The 20,154-nt window shown below is 38.2% G+C and overlaps 1 protein-coding gene across 7 annotated transcripts in view; it reads left to right on the forward strand.

Annotated features, from left to right (window-relative positions):
- The window catches only part of TRPS1 (transcriptional repressor GATA binding 1), a 250,648-nt gene that overhangs the window by 51,819 nt on the left and 178,675 nt on the right, over window positions 1–20,154 (forward strand). For all 7 annotated transcript variants that reach the window (XM_007125850.3, XM_028500719.1, XM_007125851.3 and 4 more), the window contains one exon: window positions 9,742–10,868. In XM_007125850.3, the coding sequence (XP_007125912.1) occupies window positions 9,742–10,868 (1,127 nt within the window). The remainder of the gene's footprint in view (window positions 1–9,741; window positions 10,869–20,154) is intronic.

Genomic DNA, 20,154 nt, shown 5'->3' on the forward strand with positions numbered 1-20,154 from the left:
CTGTTTTATAAATATTTTTTATCAGAGTTGCACAATATGTCATGTTAGAAGCAGGAAGAACAGATTTTTGAGCTAGGAAGTCATCTTTTGTGTTTGTATTTTCAACATACTTAACTCCATGAGCTTTATAGATTCTTAACATGCGCCCGTACATTCATTTGAACAGGGGGTTACAGTTTGGTCTGGAAAAAAAGAAAAATCCAGAGAACATTCATCTCATTTTGGTCTATTTTGAATTTTCTTGAATTTTAACCTCCAAATATTTATTTTTTGCCTTGCCATTTCCTTTGATCCTGGAGCAGGAGGGAAGCTGTAGATCTTAGCAGGTTCTGTTGCTTTTTTCTTCTGAGTTGAGGACAATTGCTCTTTAGAAACGCTGGTGAATGAGACTTGAATCACTTCAGACTCTCTCTAGAGTACAGAATGTTTGGCATAGGAGCCCATACTTATTTTCAGGACCGTGTCTCTTTAACAAGTAATAAAGTGTGCAAAATAAAACATATGCTCACCCTAAGGCCATAAAAGCAAAGCAATGTTCTGGCATTTACCAGGTTATTTTCATCATGAAGATAGCTGAGCTTTATAATGTAGCCACCCGGATGGAATAGTTCGACCATCTTCACTAATCCTTTTACCTGCATGATGGTTAAATCTCCATTTGGCTTTGTTACAAGAGGGTCAGTATGATAAATGTCAGTCCCTCTTTGATTTTCAGTCTATTTGCCATCGTTTAGAGAACATGTATCACTTTCTTGAATATCTGTATTTCTCTCTAAGCAGAATGTTTAGAAGAAGGAATCATGGTTATCAGTGCATTCAATCGAATTTAGCATTATTCAACTCAATAAAAGTTTTATCTCCAAATGGCATGTTCTGCTAACCATATCAAGTCAGCAGATTATTCAGTGCTTTTTGTTTCTTGGGTCATTGCAATTATAGCATATGTACAGCTGTTGGAAACACAGATACATAAGTAGTATGCTAACTCCAGGAAAGTGGGGAGAAAGAGCAGTTCTCTTTCATTTTCTGATTTCCTTCCTGGAGTCCGTGTCTGAAAATCGTTAGACCATAGACCTCTCGAATTCTTCATCATATGATTCTAAAGTTTAAAGTCAATGTTATGCATGTTCAGAATATCAGAGAAGACCGTGTTTAATTTTAATTGGAAATCTAATATAAAATTTATTTTTCTGTGTTACTTTAAATATGATCTATCCTTCTTTTATTTTTTAGCTTCCATAATCAAAATTACACATATGTCCTGTTTTTCCCCCCAATTTTGGATTCAGTCCTAATAAGAGCTAGCAGTTACTAAGGGTTTCTTATGTGTATATGTAGGTCTAAGCTCTTTACGTGTATTAATTAACTCATCTTCAGAAAAACCTTTGAAGTTGACACTACTATTATGTCCATTTTAAAAAATGAGGAAACAGACATAGAGGGATGAAAGTAACCTGCCCAAGCTCACAGAGTTGAAGTGGGGTGAATGGGGTGTAAACCAGGGTCGATAGGCTACAGAAAGTTGTCTTCACAACCGCTATGATATATGCCCTTCCCAGTTGTAAGACTGAGTTTACTGCAACTAGAAAAGAAATGGAAGACAGACCAGCCGCATGTAAGGGAGGAGATATAAGACTGGTACACCAGGGCTGTTTGATGCATACTCTGTGAATTGCATTGAATTGGGGGACTTCAGTGATTTCTTTGAGATGACCTCTTATCCAAACCCTGGAGTGTAATGCTGCCTTATTTGAACTTACTAGCTTATAATTGAAATCATTGAAAAGAGAATTAATTTTGCTGATTTGTCTTTTCTTAATTACTGTGATTCATTTTCACTGGTACTTTGGCTGCAGAAACTAGTTCTGAGAGAGTGCATAAGGGCCAAATTTTGATTTTATCAATTAAGGACGAAATGTTTTATCCCCACGTGAAGGGACACTTCATCCGTGTATTTGATTTACTGCATAGTCCCCTTGTTTGAAGGACTTCATTTTAGGATTTTACGATTCAGTAGATGGTCTGAGACTTGTATTCCCCTCTTTTGAGTACTAGGCACAATTTAGGTTGGTTTTTCTATGAAGATTCAGTGTTAAGGAGATGCACCCAGCTTCCATTTATGTTCTCCGAGGCTGGGTAATTAAGGTTTTACTCTTTGCCTTTGAGTAAGTAATGGAATGGGTGTGGAGGCAGAGGAACTCAGAATACTTCTAGGCTGTCTGACTTGAGTGTACTCGTTCCGCAGCCATGCTCAGAGCTGTGTGAGGTCTCCAGATGCTGAAAGTGAAGACACTGGGGGCTACCAGGAAGGGCTTGAGAATTCAAGGAGAGTCTAATTGTCCAGCAATTCTCCTTTAATATTTAGATGACCTGTTGATGTAAGATAAAGAACACCTGCATTCTTTCATGAGTCCAGTAACATATTGGGAATTTTAATAATAAACAGTGGTTTGTTCTAAGACCTGTTTTTCCAGCTGATGGGCAGGTGGCTCCACCTCGATATTCCAACTGGCATCTCAGAGTCGACATGTGTAGAAGGAAAGTTGTTAGTTCCTTCCCTAAAACAACTTTGTGTTCCTCTCCTTTTTTCTAGACTCCCATTTTCAAGTCAGTCAGGCCAGAAATGTCAGTTCTCCTGGATGTCTTTCTGATTTGAATCGCTCTCCAAACAATGGAGTGATTTGTCCTGTCTTTCCTTCTTTATTCTTTCCCCGGCACCACCCTTTTTTGTTTTTTAAAATTTATTTTATTTTATTATTTATTCTTGGCTGCGTTGGGTCTTTGTTGCTGCGTGTGGGCTTTCTCTAGTTGCGGCAAGCTCGTGGCGGTGTGCGGACTTCTCATTGCGGTGGCTTCTCTTGTTGTGGAGCATGGGCTCTAGGCGCGTGGGCTTCAGTAGCTGTGGCACGCGGGTTCAGTTGTTGTGGCTCGTGGGCTCTAGAGCGCAGGCTCAGTAGTTGTGGCGCACGGGCTTAGTCGCTCCGCGGCATGTGGGATCTCCCCGGACCAGGGCTCGAACCCGCGTCCCCTGCATTGGCAGGCGGATTCTTAACCACTGCACCACCAGGGAGGTCCCCCAGGCACCACCCTTAATGTTTACTTAGTAAATTCTTAGTGGCTTGTTTACTTATTTACTTTCTCTTTCTGTTCCCTTCTGTTCTTTCTCTTCTCATCTGCTCTCCCTTCCTTCCTCCCCCTTCTTGCCTTCCTTTGGGTTTCTGTTTCTTTCTGTGCTTTTTCCTCCCTCCTTCCTCTTTATCCTTCCTTTCCTCCATCTCTTCTCTTACCCATCCTCCTTCCCTCCCTTCCTTCCTTTCTTTAATTTTTAAAAATTCCACTTAGAGATCTGTCTTCCTGTGTTTTGCAGGAAGTATAGGTCTACTTTCTGTAAAAAAAGTAGATCGTTTTAGTTATACTTGTATAATTCAATGTAGACTCTCCATTAAGACATCACTTTTCCAAATTCTCTCTCACCCCCAAACTTCCTCCACATTTCCTGAAAGCAGCTTGCACTGTTTCATCCTCATTTATGCTTTACTCATTTTGTTTCCTGCACCTGAAAAACCTTTCTGAGATCACTGCCTCTGAGGCTCATCCCAAATGCCAACTCATCTGTCCACAGCTCAGTTGTCATCTCCTTCCGGAAGCCTTTGTGGACCAGTCAGTGTAGGTTAGGTGCTTTTCCTCTGTGTGGTCATGGAACTTGGTACAGCTTTCAGCAGAAGCACATATTCCACTGTGGTCATCTATTGACCTGGGAACTTTATGCACTAAAATGCAGACACGTTGGGGGTTTGGGACTTTGTCATTTCCTTGTGTCTCCCAGTGCTTGGCACATAGTAGGCATGCCACAAATCACCCTTCCCTGGAGGAAGGATGTTCCACAGTGATTCAACTCTGTTTTCTCATTAAGACCCTCTTTAGAACAAACATGCAATTATTATTTATCTCCATTATGAGCCAGCAGCAGTGGCAGGTCAGCTGGAGGAGAGGAACGCTGTGGATAATGTACTCAGCCTTATCATCCACTTGCACTGCATTTTCAGTTTTCTTTTGCGTATTTTCCCCTAAAAGATTACCTTCTAAATTAGTGAGACTGACTCTAAGGTTTACCCGTTTTCTATCTGTCCAAATACCAAATAACCATAGAAAATTAGATTGATTTTATGCTGAGTAAAATGAGAAAACCAGTTTGGGATAGACTGTTTATTATTGTAATACAAAACATTTATTATAAAAATGTAGATAATTAAGGATAAGCAGTATTTTACCCTTATATTTGCACCTCTACCAATTTAGGTTTTGCCCTCATCCCCCCCAAAATTAGTTGGCTCTTATAAATCCAATGACAAAGATGTATATGGGATTTATACCAGTGACACAAAGAATAGGCTATGATAGCGTGTGACTGAGCTGACTGCTGTTTAATTAGATTGAAATTTTTAAATACTTAATTTCCATCAAAGATACATCATTGAGGCACACTCTATATTCTGCAATGTGTTTTAAAGAACTGTACACCGCGGAAACATTCCCTATGTAGATTAGCACATTGATTCTGAATTTAGTTATTTTCAGCCAAGATTGGCCCTGACAGATTTCTTCACGTTATTTGTGACTTCAGTATTTGAACAGTGATTTTTAACAACTTAGTTTTTTACAGTCGTGGTTTTACTTTTTTGACGATCAGCCCGTAACCTCAAGTCCTTTTAAATTAGTACCCTCCTAATTGTCTCTGTTGCCATCAATTACAGTCCTTGAATATGAACCACATCTGAGGAAGAGTTTGTGTTTAGTTCAAACAACTCTTTTTGTTCCATTGAAAATAAGTACATTTGCTAAAGTGTCATTTTAAGAGTTCTGAGGCTTTCAAAGATCTTTCCCTCTGACATATTCTTTTAGATACTATTCTTACTAGTTTTTGTTCCATATTATTAGGAGGAAAGAGCTAAATTGAGGTTAAAGACCTTGAAAAAAAGCCAACCTTTTATATTTTTTAACTTCTATAGTGAAACATTTTTGTGAAAAGCCATATGTAGATAAATTATAAATGAAAGGCGTGGAACAAACTGCATGGAAGGAAGAGTTTTTAGAACTGAGGTTAAAATAGAATAAAAAGACATCGTAGTCCTCAATCAGTGAAAAACAACTTAAAATTTGTTCTTTTTCATGCCTTAACAGGTATCTTGGGTGTTTCTGTATAGCTCTAATTCACAAGCGAGTGACCCCATAGTCGTTTGTTTTTGGGTTGAAAGATGCAATTTGTCTTGTTTTTTGAAGCCCATATGTCAGGTTGAGTCAATGATAATAGGGCCGTGAATTAGTATAGCTCCCGTAGCCCAAGTAAGTGGGAGATTTCACATCTCCAATAACTAGTTCATTCATTCAACCGAAGTGTATCGAGCTCCTGCTTACTTCCAAAGATGAATGTAATACCATTCCTTCAGTCCCAGAAGGAATGTAAATGGAAGCATTAGCTTAGTAACAACAGAATTGAACCTTTACGTTTACAGCTAAGAATACTAGGGGTGACAAGTATTTGAGTTTGACTTTACCACTTCCCCTTCTGTTTAGTCTTTTCATTTCATTGGCGGGAGAAATTCAGAGGTAGTTCATTTTATTAAATAATAATCCCATTCATGTGAATAGTACTGTAGAGTGTGCTGTCTGATATGGTATTCACCAGCTACATGGGGCTATTTAAATTTCAGTTCATTAAAACTAAGTTTATGAAAAATTCATAAAAACGACAAATTAAAATTTAAAAAACCAGTTCTTCAGTTGCACTAGCTCTGTTTCAAGTGTTCAGTAGCACTTAGCTAGTGGCTGCCGTATTGGACAGGGTAGACTACAGAACATGTCCATCAACTCAGAGTTCTGTTGGACAGCAGTGATGTAGGCTTTTGCAAATCACTTTTTGGATGCATTCTCTCACTTTATCCTCACGATAATCCTATAAAGTGGCAAAGTGTACAATATTATTTATAGCCACAAAGGTGATGAAACTGAGGTGCCAGAAGGTTAAATAGCGTGTCTTTCTACAGGATTTAACTTGAGAGCTTCCCTTGGGAGCAAACAAATGCAAGTAAAGATAAATACAAATAAATAAAGGATTTTACCTACAAATTTTGATCTTAAAATGTAAGTAATTTAAAAGCAGAGTTGTGGTCTAGCTTTTCACTGTTGTATCCTGATGTCTGTCACGGAGATTGGCATAAGCTAAATGCCCAGTAGCTACTAAGTAGATGAATGAATGGGTGTAATTTTTAGGCCAAATAGAATTTGCAGTTTAATAGGAATTTTAAAATGTGGATATCTGTATCAAAGGCACTGCTGGATTATGGGTTATCATTAGAGTTCTGGTTAGCAAAAGAAGAAAGATTGAAGTTTACACTCTTTGTTCTGCTTGTGATCTCTTTTTAGTATAGCCATAGCTAGGGAATAAGTTTTTCTATTCCTTGCTGGGTTCAACCGTTTGGAAAGTTTGAAATAATTCTCTGAACGTGTAGGTGCTGTTTCCTGGCAATAAGATTAAATAAACTGTTGCCGCAAAACATTGATTTTGCATTAACTGTTCTTGCTGTGTATTGGGCTTAACCTAGAGAAGAATTGTTTTAAGTCAGCATTTGAGGGTCATGAACGTGAAATGGGTATGGTTTAGTCTTAGGTATGGTGTCCTGAAATAATAAATTATATTTTATTTCAGAATTCAGTTAAATGATATATTGTACAACAGTCATATTTCACCATGACTTAAGGTACATCTCTCATAGAGATAGCATAGAAATGGCCACACATGTAACCTTATAACCTTATTTTGGAAAGAGAAGAGGTATAGAACACTGAGTAATTATGTTTTCCAAAGTTGGCTTTTATAATATGTAAGATATGTAATTCTAATATTATATTAGTTTTTAATAATATGTAATACTAATATGATTTACTGCTATTTACCAGGAAGGCAAATAATCTGTACAAGTGTCAGTATTTTTGTTCTTGCCATTAAGTTAGATCCTTGTGTTATTTGGTTGCTTGGTTGGTTTTTGAAAGGGCAGTGGGTAGTCTGAAGGCACTTTTCAGCATAAAGTATACAACCATGAAAAGCATCCTAAACAATGGAGTTGGCTGAAGACACAACCTTTAGACACATAGACACTGCCAACTTGAAAGATTTAATGCAGTTTTCATAGTAGCTTAGTAATCCCAGACCAAAATGATTTATTGGCGATTTTTGGTATGAAATGTTCTCTTCACCGGATACTAGTCTTTCTTAGCATGGATTTTCTGACTCTTAAAGTTGATGTCAAATACTGGAAGGGATGTTGTGATGCTTCATAATAATTTAAATTTCCTTCAAAATCATAAGTTTAGGGCTTTCTTAAGACTGTATGTGCTCTTTGCTCGGCCCTCTCAGTGTAGACATGGAACACGAGGCTTGAGGATTGCAAAAGCGAAGAAATAGTGATGATGTGTCATGGTTTCTCAGGAATCCCTGATCTACAAGCAGAAGTTCAAAACATTTTCTTTTAAGGAAACTCAGCAACTCTGAAGCAATGTGGTAGCTCAGAGAAGCAAATTTCCATTTCTAGAGCTTGTACACTAGCTTTCTTTGCTCACATTAGAGAAGGTTGGGATAGTTCTGAATTTCCTCCTTTTGATTCAAGTTGAAGTTCCTGAACCAAGTACCTGAGTAGGTGGCATCCCACTGAAAGGTTCATTTTGTCTTTGAAAACAAGGTTCTTCTCACCTCTAGCGAATTGGGAAATGGATGAATTCTGCAATAGTATGCATTACATTTCAGGGCAAATTTTATTTGCTTTGGTCACTAAAGTGTTAGGTTAGAATGGTGTTAGACTTATCTTGTGTCGTCTGGCTTTGACATCCTTTACACCAGTGGTTAATTGTCAGGTTGCTGCCTGGGAGGGTGCCCCCATTCTTGCCCTTCTGCTTAGATAATGCTCTGCTGTCAACAGACTGAAATCTGGGTGTTTGCCATGGTGAATATAGACACTGTTTAAAGTGGAACATTGTCATCCTTCGATTAACGGCTGTGGGAGAACTTCATAATTTATTAATCTCAATGTACAGTAAATGAGCTGTTTATGTGTACACGCACATTTCCTCCATCTGTAATATTGGAAGTAAGTTTAAAGGTGGCCCCCAGTGAGGAAGCTGTTGGGCAGAGAGGTTAAGTAATTTGATCCAGGTCACACCTCTCTTTAAGTGACGGAACGGACTTCAATCTTAGTCCTGATTAGTAGAGAACAACTGTGTCTCTCAGTGCGCTAAAGGAATATTATTTGCATATTAAGTAGAATTTTTAAATGATTTTGAGATGCTTTTCTCACGGAGTGATTTGGATGTGAGCAGTGATCACACATGTCTTTTTTTTTTTTTTTTTTTTTTTTTTGCCGTACACGGGCCTCCCACTGTTGTGGCCTCTCCCGTTGCGGAGCACAGGCTCCGGACGCGCAGGCTCAGCGGCCATGGCTCGCGGGCCCAGCCGCTCCGCGGCGTGTGGGATCTTCCCGGACCGGGGCACGAACCCGTGTCCCCTGCATCAGCAGGCGGACTCTCAACCACTGCGCCACCAGGGAAGCCCCCACACGTCATTTTTGAGCAGCTGTGGAAGAAGGAAGAACACGATGATGCCATGTGCTTAATCTATTACATCTGGTTGCTGGAAAAATTCAAAAATTCCCTGATAGTTGGAAGAGGAAAATTCTCCCCCATTGGAGCATTTCTGTCAAAAACTCTTTTAAACAGTGAATTTTGGCTGCTGGGTGGTGGCACTTAGTTATGCTGCCTGATGTGGTGCACCCAGAGAAGAGTTTTAGATAAAATGCCCTTTGAAGGCCTTGATTGACCTAATAACACTATACACAATTTTATAATTTTGGATAGAAAACAGAGCTGTGGTGATTTTTATGGTGAAATTATTTTATTTTGGCCCTTGACTGTCCCCATGACCCGCTCATGGGAGGGGCTGAGTCTTTTCTATGAGACAGAGCCTTAATCAAATAAAGCCCTGGAAGGTTTTCTTTATTTCATTTGTCCTAGATTGGGAAACATTTTAAACTCCTTACATTGATCCTCCTTCACCAAGATTTCAAGCCCACCGATGATTTCATTTTACTTTCAGTCTAATTGTGCATGCTCGGGCTTTAACCATACGCCATTTTGTGTGGTCATTTAGCACCTTTATTTTACCCAAAAGATAGACTTCATCTTTGCAGCCTTATTGCTGTAGGGACTGAACAGAGGATTTCCTTGGAGGACACCTGCGTTGAGTAATCTCTGAGCAACTACCCCTGGTTTTGATGGCAACCCTTAGCCTTGTGAGAAGAAATCCCCACGTGATTTGGCTGCTTCTGCGGGCATGGGATTTGAAGGAGACAGTAGTAAAACCTCTTTAATTTGAAGTCTTCTTCGTAGGTTTTTTTTTTTTTTTTTTTTAAGTATATGTTACTAAATCCTTTGCATTAGTTATAGTCCTTTTATTACTTACCTTCATCAGATACTTTGGCCAAAAATGTTTTGCATAATGAGCCTCTCATAGAGTTGCTATTGAGTAATGAAGAGTGAATTTCTTTGTCTCTGATTATTCAAGTGATTTCATAATAAGCAGAAGTACTATTGTATTTTTGGATGTGGGATACTTGGCAGTGTCACCTCCTCCCTCCCCCAACAAGCACTGAATTAATGATACCTTTAAAGTAACATCCATTTCTTCCATGCCAGGTTACTTCAGGTGGAACATTCATTGGCATTGGACGGAAAACACCAGATTGCCAAGGAAACACCAAGTACTTCCGCTGTAAATTCTGCAATTTCACTTATATGGGCAACTCATCGACGGAACTAGAACAACATTTTCTTCAGACTCACCCGAACAAAATAAAAGCTTCTCTCCCCTCCTCTGAGGGTGCAAAACCTTCGGAGAAGAACTCTAACAAATCCATCCCTGCACTTCGCTCCAGTGATTCCGGAGACTTGGGAAAGTGGCAGGACAAGATCACAGTCAAGGCAGGAGATGACACGCCTGTTGGTTACTCGGTGCCCATCAAACCCCTTGATTCAAGACAAAATGGTACGGAGGCCACCAGTTACTACTGGTGTAAATTTTGTAGTTTCAGCTGCGAGTCATCAAGCTCACTTAAGCTGCTAGAACATTATGGCAAGCAGCATGGAGGAGTACAGTCAGGTGGCCTTCACCCAGAATTGAATGACAAGCTGTCCAGGGGCTCTGTCATTAATCAGAATGATCTAGCCAAAAGTGCAGAAGGGGAGCCAATGACCAAGGCAGACAAGGGCTCTAGTGGGGCGAAGAAGAAGGACTTCTCCAGCAAGGGAGCAGAGGATAATATGGTCACGAGCTACAATTGTCAGTTCTGCGACTTCAGATATTCCAAAAGCCATGGCCCTGACGTTATTGTAGTGGGGCCACTTCTCCGTCATTATCAACAGCTCCATAACATTCATAAGTGTACCATTAAACACTGTCCATTCTGTCCCAGAGGCCTTTGCAGCCCAGAAAAGCACCTTGGAGAAATTACTTATCCATTTGCTTGTAGAAAAAGTAATTGCTCCCACTGTGCGCTTTTGCTTTTGCACTTGTCTCCGGGGGCGGCCGGAAGCTCAAGAGTCAAACACCAGTGCCACCAGTGCTCCTTCTCCACCCCCGACGTGGACGTGCTCCTCTTCCATTACGAGAGCGTGCATGAGTCCCAAGCATCGGACGTCAAACAAGAAGGCAATCACCTGCAAGGATCGGATGGGCAGCCGGCTGTCAAGGAAAGCAAAGAACACTCGTGTACCAAATGTGATTTCATTACCCAGGTGGAAGAAGAGATTTCCCGACACTACAGGTAAGCCGTACGGGGGGAAAACAGTGAGAAAATGATAGAAAGTCTCCAGAGGGCTGACCCGAGAATTGTTGGGAATGATTGTGGTGACCTTGGGCAGTTATAGAACAAGATCATGTTCTGTAAGATCATAGACCGCAGATTCTATATTGGTAGATGTGATAACCACAGATTTTAATTTGGTCACTTGTTTCAAACTGTTTACTCTTATGTTTCATACCTGTTTTATACCATCTACTGAATATATTTTAAAATTCTCAGTGATGCTGATATTGCTGATGGTTTTACCGCAATTCATTTATTTGTCCTTGCGAAGTATGACCCCATATCCCATGATTTTTGACGGAGTGGCTTCCAAATGAAAGATGCCACTGTAATATGTACTATTCTCTATTCCAACTGGGAAACAATCCGCATGAGAACATGTTGCTCGTTTTTCTTTTAAAATGAAATCGGGCATTCTTCTAGTTTTAAAAAATTAAGCAACATCCTTGTTTTGCGTACAGACAGTAATGGTGAAGCAGAGAATTCTGTAATATGTGTGACTTTGGGTTTCTGTACACTCTGAGTAAGTAAAGCTCCTTACGTTGTTTCAGATTCGTAAATAGATGTAGGGTGTGTTAGTGTTTTCCTTCTACTTTCATCTTATTCTTGTTATAGACATTAACTTTCCCAATTAATCTTTCATACGTGCTAGTGATGAGTTTAGAATACATATCTTTATTTCATTTATGTATTCATTTCTTAACTAATTAACTCCAAAAATACACATAGTGCCAGGCATTGATTATAAAATAGGAGAAAAGAACAGAAGCATAGTGCCCTTATGGAACTTATGATTTAGCAAAATCCTGGTAATATAGTGCATTCAGATATTACTTCCAGAGTACTGGGTACTCTTGTTATCATGCCTCTAAACATCAAAGTCAAGAGCTTTATTTACTATTCTTAAGGGCTTTTCCATTTGCAGACTCAATATCCTAGTTTAAAAATCTGGTTATTTAAATTTTCACATCCCGAGATTTTAAATAGTTCCTCCCATTATTTTAAAAAGTTGTGTGTTAGTACCAGTGTGTGTCTGTTTTCTCAGTCACCAGTAACGAAGCAGTTTATGTCCAACAATAGGCTAACAATGTTACATGTTAACTTGAAGGGCATCCTAATGTTCACAGTGGATCTAAACGTTCAGAAAACACTTCCTTGAGATTTACACTGCTTAATTTATAAGGTCAGCCCTGGGAAAGACACAGTCCTGCGATCAAATATGTGTTCACACTTGCAGTGAGTGTTTCTGGCTCTTTTGTTGTTAGCTGCATGCTTATTTATTTCTGGGGCAAGCAGACATTAGCCTTCTTCCGAGCCTTGTTAGTGTGTATACTGTGCGTGTACATTTCTTAAGCGATGTAGAAATTAGATAACCCATTCTTTTTTTGAAGGAGGAGGCTTTTTTTAATCATGAAGAAATTAGCCAACACACACGCACACTGATGCATGTAGATACCAGATCCCTTGGATGAGTGGCTTTTTTTGAGGAAGCTGAGGCTATTCGTTGAAAACTTGGCTGGAAAAATAGAGATTACATATGTTTTGGTTAAACAAACAAACAAAAATCTAAGAAATAAATATGAATAAAAATATTACTGAATAATCTCAGAGTTTAATTAATATTCAGTAATGAAAGTAAGCTCCAGAGGGAAGAGACTAGTCCTATTTTGTTCATTGCTGTATCTGCATGATTTAGCGTAGTAGTGCCAGGATGGGTAATAGGTGCTCAGTGAGTACATTTAAATAAATGAGATCCCTGTGAGATTTTGACTTCACAGTAGTCATGAATAAGTCGAAATCTCCATGGTGAGTTTTAATTTAATCTTTGACTATTGTATGGTCTTGGAACCCTTCTGAGGACACACAAAATGAACGTACATTTTGAACTTAAGTCAACCTTCTCCGTATTTTATTAGATTAAAAATAATCAGCAGCACTTGTCTCTAGGTCATTATAATCCTCTCGCACTTATTCTTAAAACCTGATGTAGTTTGTGTGATCCTAGGGCCTTTAAGGTGCTCTGCTTGAGTTCTTTTAGAAATATTTGAAATTTGGAGACTTACTGTTTCAGGAGCCACAGCTTGGTAAGAAGTATAAAGAAACCCTACTGAAAGTTGAACAGTGGAGGCTCCAGGGATGTGAAAACAGATAGTCACATGAATGTTGAAAACCTAATCTGCTATCAAAGCACTTCCCCCAAATGCTACATTTTGAAGGTAGTGTAGGAGGAGAGAAGTTTACCACATCACAATACTATCTTTCTAGTTAAATTTATATTTATTCATATTATTCATGTTGGGAAACTTTTCCCACAATTCTGTTATTACTGGGGAATATTCTAGGCTTTTGAGTACTTTATGTACAAGACTTATAGTGTACTAAAAAAGATAGCACAAACGGAGAGCTGTACAATGTGTGAAATCATGTAGCTATAAAATAACTACAGCTAAGAAGCAAGAGAGTTGATTTAAAGCATCAGAGAAAAACCTCAGTGTGGATTTCATTCCATGGGCATTTTCCTAAAGAACCAGTTTAACCTGAGTTGAACTGCCAACATTATCCACTTAGTAAGTGAAACTTGGCCATTTCTCCTTTCTTTATGTTTCATATTTACTTATGATACCCCGTAGTTCACGTCATGACAGAATTGTTATATTCCAGTCATGTTTGTTTCTCACACTCCATTTCTTTTATTATATATTATTTAATTAACCAGAGTACCCATTCTCCAATTGACTACCATTCTCCTAATCAACATTTTCAGTGTTATAACTTTGTGTTTCTGGAGTTGTGGGAGGAATATCTCCTTACAAAGCAACTATACCAGATAAAACATAATTTCTTAGTGACTTGTTAGACTTCCATGAATTAAGTGAAAGTTCTGAAGCTTTTCTCTTCACCCCTTCACCAAAAGTGAGCTAAACCCAGACTGGGGAGAGCAAGCAGGGAATGCAAGTATGCATGGTTGAAAAATGCTGACATTGATACTGCAGTTATATTGAGACTAAGCCCAGAGTCACTGGCAGAGAGAGGGCATTGAATCCATGGGTTTCACTCTAAGCTGGCACCTTGAAGTTGGCTAATGTGATTCGACATTACTGCCTTCCTCTGACTCCTGTCAGAAGTAAACACAGATTTATCTCCAGGAAAATACTCCAGTTTTCACCTCCGTGTTACGTATGGCTTAAGATAAAACTTATATGAGCTTCCACGTTACAACAGTTTACCATATGAGTGTGGATGTAAATCACTACATGTGAAATCAGTAGGAAAAGCAAATAATAGCTTAAGATACCCAGGAACTTCAGATCAGCAGTTTTCATTTAGAAAATAATAATTAAAAAATGTTTAAAGAAATGAAAATTACGCTTATAAATTGATCAAGCTACATGAGATAGCTACAAACTACTGTAAATAACCAGGAATATTCAAAAAAGAAACAATAGCATTTCTGAATGGACAATCTAATTATTGAAATTTAAATCATATGGATAAGTTAAGTAATATATTAGCAAATGAGTTAATCAGAAGTTAAATCTGAAGATATTAGCCAGAATACTTAAGACAGGGGAAGGGGATGGAAAATATCAAAAGTGGATATTAAGATATGAAAATACAAGAAGCTGTTCTGACATGCATCTAATTAGAGTCCCAGAAGAAAAGAATATTGAATGGAAGAGAAGCAATCAATATTTGAGAAGATAATGGCAGATGAGTTCTTAAAACTGATGAAAGACATAAACACACAGATACAAAATAGGATAGCTTACACTGAGCAGAATATGTAGATCTTCCTCGACTTACGATGGGTTTATGTCCCAATAAACCCAGTATAAGTTGAAAATAACGTTAATCAAAAATGCATTTAATACAACTAACCTACTGAAATCATAGCTCAGCCTAGCCTAACTTAAATGTGCTCAGGACACTTGTACCCTATAGGTGAGAGAAATCTTTTAACACAAAGCCTATTTTATAATAAAGTGTTGACTGTCTTATGTAATTTATTGAATACTGTACTGAAAGTGAAAACCAGAATGGTTGTCTGGGTACAGAATGGTTGTAAATGTATTGGTTTTTTCCCCTCCTGGTCATGTGGCTGACTGGGAGCTGGGGTTCCCTGCTTCGACCCAGCATCATGAGAGAGTATCGTACCACGTATCCTGCATATTATTAGCCCAGTAAAAGATCCAAATTCAACATTCAAAGTACGGTTTCTACTGACTGCATATGGTTTTTGCACCATCCTAAGGTTGAAAGATTGTAAGTCGAACCATCATAAGTTGGGGGCCATCTGTATACAAATAAATTCAGTCATAGACATCCTGTAGTAAAAATTGAAATGCTAAGGCAGAGAGGTTCCTTAGAGCAGCTAAAGAGAAACAACAGCTCAACTATTCAGAAAAGACTATTAGGTTAACAGTAGACTTTTTATCAGCCACAATGGAAACCAGAAGATGGAGGAATACTATTCAGTTTTGAAGGAAAAGAAAAAGTCAACCTAGTATTGCCTGCCTGTCAAAACTACCTTCCAAAAATAAGAGCAAAGACATTTTCACATAAACAAAGACCAGGGAACTGTGAGTAAGTCTCAACAGCCATGGCATGCCTAATTTATGCAGTTAAAAAGGGATAGACTGAGTTATTGGGCAACACTATTATGTGAGTTTGCAGGGAGATTGATCAGAATTAAGGTGCTCTAAAGTGCTTGAATTGTCCGGAGTTAGTGAGTTAGGACTTTGTTATGCATATTTTGATAACTTTAGGGATAACTAATGAAAGAGTAGGAAATGAGTACATAACTTCCAAAGCTATAGAGGAGAAAAATGGACAACAAAATAAAGAACACCCATAAAATTCAATCTTTTTTTTAATGTATCCTTTTTTAGAGGATACATGGGAAAAAGTAGACAAATAGAATTTTTAAAGGAAGATGGTAAAAAAAAAAAAAGTCCAGATATCAAAAATCTTAATGAATCTGTGGGGGTTAAACTTTCCACTTAAAAGATACTATCAGACATATTAAAAAAAATTTAACTATAAGCTGTTTATAGGTTACACACTCAAAGCATAAGGCTATGGAGAGTTTGAAAGAGCAAAATAGACTAAGTTATAGGCGCAAATATAAACCAAAGAAAAATTGAGGTAGCTTTAGTAATCTCATACAATTTAGACCCTAAGACAAAAGTCATTACTAATGATAAGTGGTTCAGTTCATCAGGGAGATATAATAATTACAAATATATAAAATATAAGTATAAATAAATATATATGTAAGGCAAAAATTGATCAAGAACTGCAGGGAAAATATGACAAACCACAATCACAGTAGTACATTTTAGGAAACCTCCCTTATTAAAGGTTGAACAGAACAAAATTTTTCAAAATGTAAAATATTTGAGCAACAAATTAAGAAACTTATTTATTTATTTATTTATCTTGGCAGTGCTGTGTGGCTTGCGGGATCTCAGTTCCCTGACCAGGGATTGAACCTGGGCCACGGCAGTGAAAGCCCAGAATCCTAACCTCTAGGTCACCAGGGAACTCCCTGGGTTTTTTTTTTAACTTGATTTAATTAAAATACATAAATTCTACACCCAGCGATTAGAGAATGCACATGCTTTTCAAGCAGATATAAAATGCTTATAAAATTTGACACATACTAAGCCAATAAGAAATCAGATTTCAAAAAAACAGTGTCACATAGAACATACCCTTATACTCAGTGTAATTAAATCAGACGTCCATAGCAGAAAGATAAGGATAGATGAAATCACACAACGCAAATATTAACCAAAGAAAAAAATGAGGTCATTTTATTTATTCCAGGAAACATAGGTGTTAAGACAAAAAATATGTAATGGATAAAAAAATGGATAAAAATTGACAATACTTATGATTTTATAAAGTGAATTTAGCAAATTCTGGCAATATCAGATGCTCGTATTCCCAAAGACCATGTAATTTCACTCCTCAGAAGAAAACTTCTTCTGTGGGAGCACTAGGAGACGTGTGCAAAAATGTTCAAAGTAGTATTTTTTTAAAGAGCAAAACAACCGAAACAAAAGTTAAAAAGCAGGGCTTCCCTGGTGGCGCAGCGGTTGCGCGTCCGCCTGCCGATGCAGGGGAACCGGGTTCGCGCCCCGGTCTGGGAGGATCCCACGTGCCGCGGAGCGGCTGGGCCCGTGAGCCATGGCCGCTGGGCCTGCGCGTCCGGAGCCTGTGCTCCGCAACGGGAGAGGCCGCAACAGAGGGAGGCCCGCATACCCCCCCAAAAAAAAAAGTTAAAAAGCAAACAAATAAGAAAAAAACCTCAACTATGCATAAGAGGTTAGTTAAGTAACTTATAGGTTTGTCATACAGTGGAATATTACACAATAGTGAATTTGAATAAATGACAGTTGAATACAACATGGATGTCTTATAAATATAATTTTGACCGAATAAAAACAAATCAAAGACAACTATTTGTAGCTTCATACCATTTCATAGAAGTTCATAAAAGAAGTTCATAAAAACTAGCAAAACAAAACTGTATACATATATTCATATATATATATATATATATATATTTTTTTTTTTTTTTTTTTTTGCGGTACGCGGGCCTCTCACTGTCGTGGCCTCTCCCGTTGCGGAGCTCCGCGGCATGTGGGATCCTCCCAGACCGGGGCACGAACCCGTGTCTCCTGCATCGGCAGGCGGACGCTCAACCACTGCGCCACCAGGGAAGCCCCCATATATATTTTTATATGTATACACCATGTGTATTTGTTACCTTCATATACATATATTGAACTGTACCATAAACATTATTTTCCCTCCATAAATATATCATTCTGTCTTTGTATATATATATGTGTACATAGACTCTTTGTCACTCTGTATCTCTCTCTATATAGATAAAGCATATATATATATACATATATCAATCATATTTTCTGATCCTATGATTATGTTCATTTTCATTTTTTGCTAAACCTAGATATGAATGTGTATATATGTATGTGTACACATGTGCGATTAATATTACACGATAAAATTTTAAAATAAAAATGAGGCATCAATTCTCATCAGTACACATATCCAATAAATATTTGAATAAATAGTCAACTTCCCTTATTATTATTATTATTCTTTTTGCGGTACGCGGGCCTCTCACTGCTGTGGCCTCTCCCATTGCGGAGCACAGGCTTCGGATGCACAGGCTCAGCGGCCATGGCTCACGGGCCCAGCCGCTCTGCGGCATGTGGGATCCTCCCGGACCGGGGCCTGAACCCGTGTCCCCTGCATCGGCAGGCGGACCCTCAACCACTGCGCCACCAGGGAAGCCCAACTTCCCTTATTATTAAAAAACTACTTGAAAATCAATGATATAGTCATTATCTACCTAATTGACTAGAATGTGGAAAAATGTACATATTTTTTGGTAGTGTATGTGATGACAAGCATCTGTCTGTTTAGAGATTTATGAATGTTAAAATTTTTTAAACAGTGTTTGAATATTTTAGACATAAAATATATATCTCGGGCTAAAGGAAATAACATTGGATGCAGTAGCTGATTAAATTAACGTAGCTACTGCACAATTTCTACTTTAAAAGAGCTCTGGGAAGGAACATGAACTGTGTGCTCTGCTAGTTCTGAAGAATAGATTTTATGATAAGCACTTAATTATCAGCACAACTGAAAAAGCTAAGTACACAGTGCATTAGTACAGAGTTTCTAAAAGGGTGAGTACCAAGATAGTTACATCTAGATTTGTGTATTTTATGTGTCATGTTCTTTTAAACAATACCTAATAAATCAGTTGCCTGTAAAACCTTGAAATGGACATCATGGTTCAAGTTGAAAATTCCCATTGTGAGACAGAAAGTTACCCAAGGTATTATAGTCCATCAAGAAAATAACCCACAATTGCACTACCTTTATTTGGATACATTATTTATTAGAAATTTCAGATTTAATGGTCCTGAAGACTTTATATAGGAACAGTTATGTCCCAAACATAGTATGGGACATACTTACACTAAAATATTATTTGTTTATTATCTGAAATTCACATTTAACTGGGCATCCTGTATTTTATCTGGCACCGATAATGGTAGGAAGATCTACAGACTGACATCTTTTTTCCTCAGGTAGCATGAAGAGAATGTTTGCTATCCAGTTGGCAGCAGAGTATAGAATTTAAATTAATGCAAATATATTTGCAGTGTCTTTTAAATTAGTTGGGCTTAATGTAGCTAGAAGTTCTAGGAGGTTTTTTTTGTTTGTTTGTTTGTTTGTTTGTTTTCTGTACGTGGGCCTCTCACTGTTGTGGCCTCCTGTTGCGGAGCACAGGCTCTGGATGCGCAGGCTCAGCGGCCATGGCTCACGGGCCCTGCTCCGCGGCATGTGGGATCCTCCCGGACCGGGGCACGAACCCGCGTCCCCTGCATCGGCAGGCGGACTCTCAACCACTGCGCCACCAGGGAAGCCCTAGGAGTTTTTAAATAATGAAGAGTTTATTCAGAGAACCATTCAAAATATACCATCTGCAAAATATCTATGTACTTCTTAATATTTCTCTGCTGCTTTATGACTTTACATATTAAGTCTAGCATTACCAGAGCTGTGGTGGTTCATTCCTTTGGTTATTAAGTAGATATTTACTGACTGTCTGGATGTTCTGGGTGGAGCTGGAAGGGATATAGAGATGTGTGGGCTTTGATCTTGATTTTAAGGCAATTACAATATAACTGTAAAGTAAGACATACATGATTATTTGGTAAATGAGAGCTTTTTAAATGATGAAATAAATCTTTTTATGCCATCACTTAAATCAAAGGCCGTTCATTTTAATAAAATGCAATGTGAAAAAAATCCTCTGGATGACAGAGTTTCAGAGTAGCTCAGAGGATGGTAGGTTTACTCTTGGGTTTGAGTCATTTGGGAAGTCTTTATGGATGAGAAGGTAGTTAAGGTGGGTCTTGAAAAATGAAGAGAAAACTCCCTGAACCTTTTGAGGTTTTCATATTAATGTTGATAAAATGAAATGCATTCAGTAGGTTAGAGCAGAGTCCAAACTAATGTAGTTTCTCAATGACTGAACTTTTATTCTTCAGTAATGTTTCTTATACCAGGCATTAAAATAATCTTTTTATTTTGGGGGACATGGCATTAAGTTGAAGGGCTTTTCAGTTATTGTTGAGAGTGACACAAGTCAGAAATATACCCAGGGCTTCCCTGGTGGTGCAGTGTTTGG

This window comes from Physeter macrocephalus, chromosome 15, assembly GCF_002837175.3.
Source record: "Physeter macrocephalus isolate SW-GA chromosome 15, ASM283717v5, whole genome shotgun sequence".
Lineage (NCBI taxonomy): Eukaryota > Metazoa > Chordata > Mammalia > Artiodactyla > Physeteridae > Physeter > Physeter macrocephalus.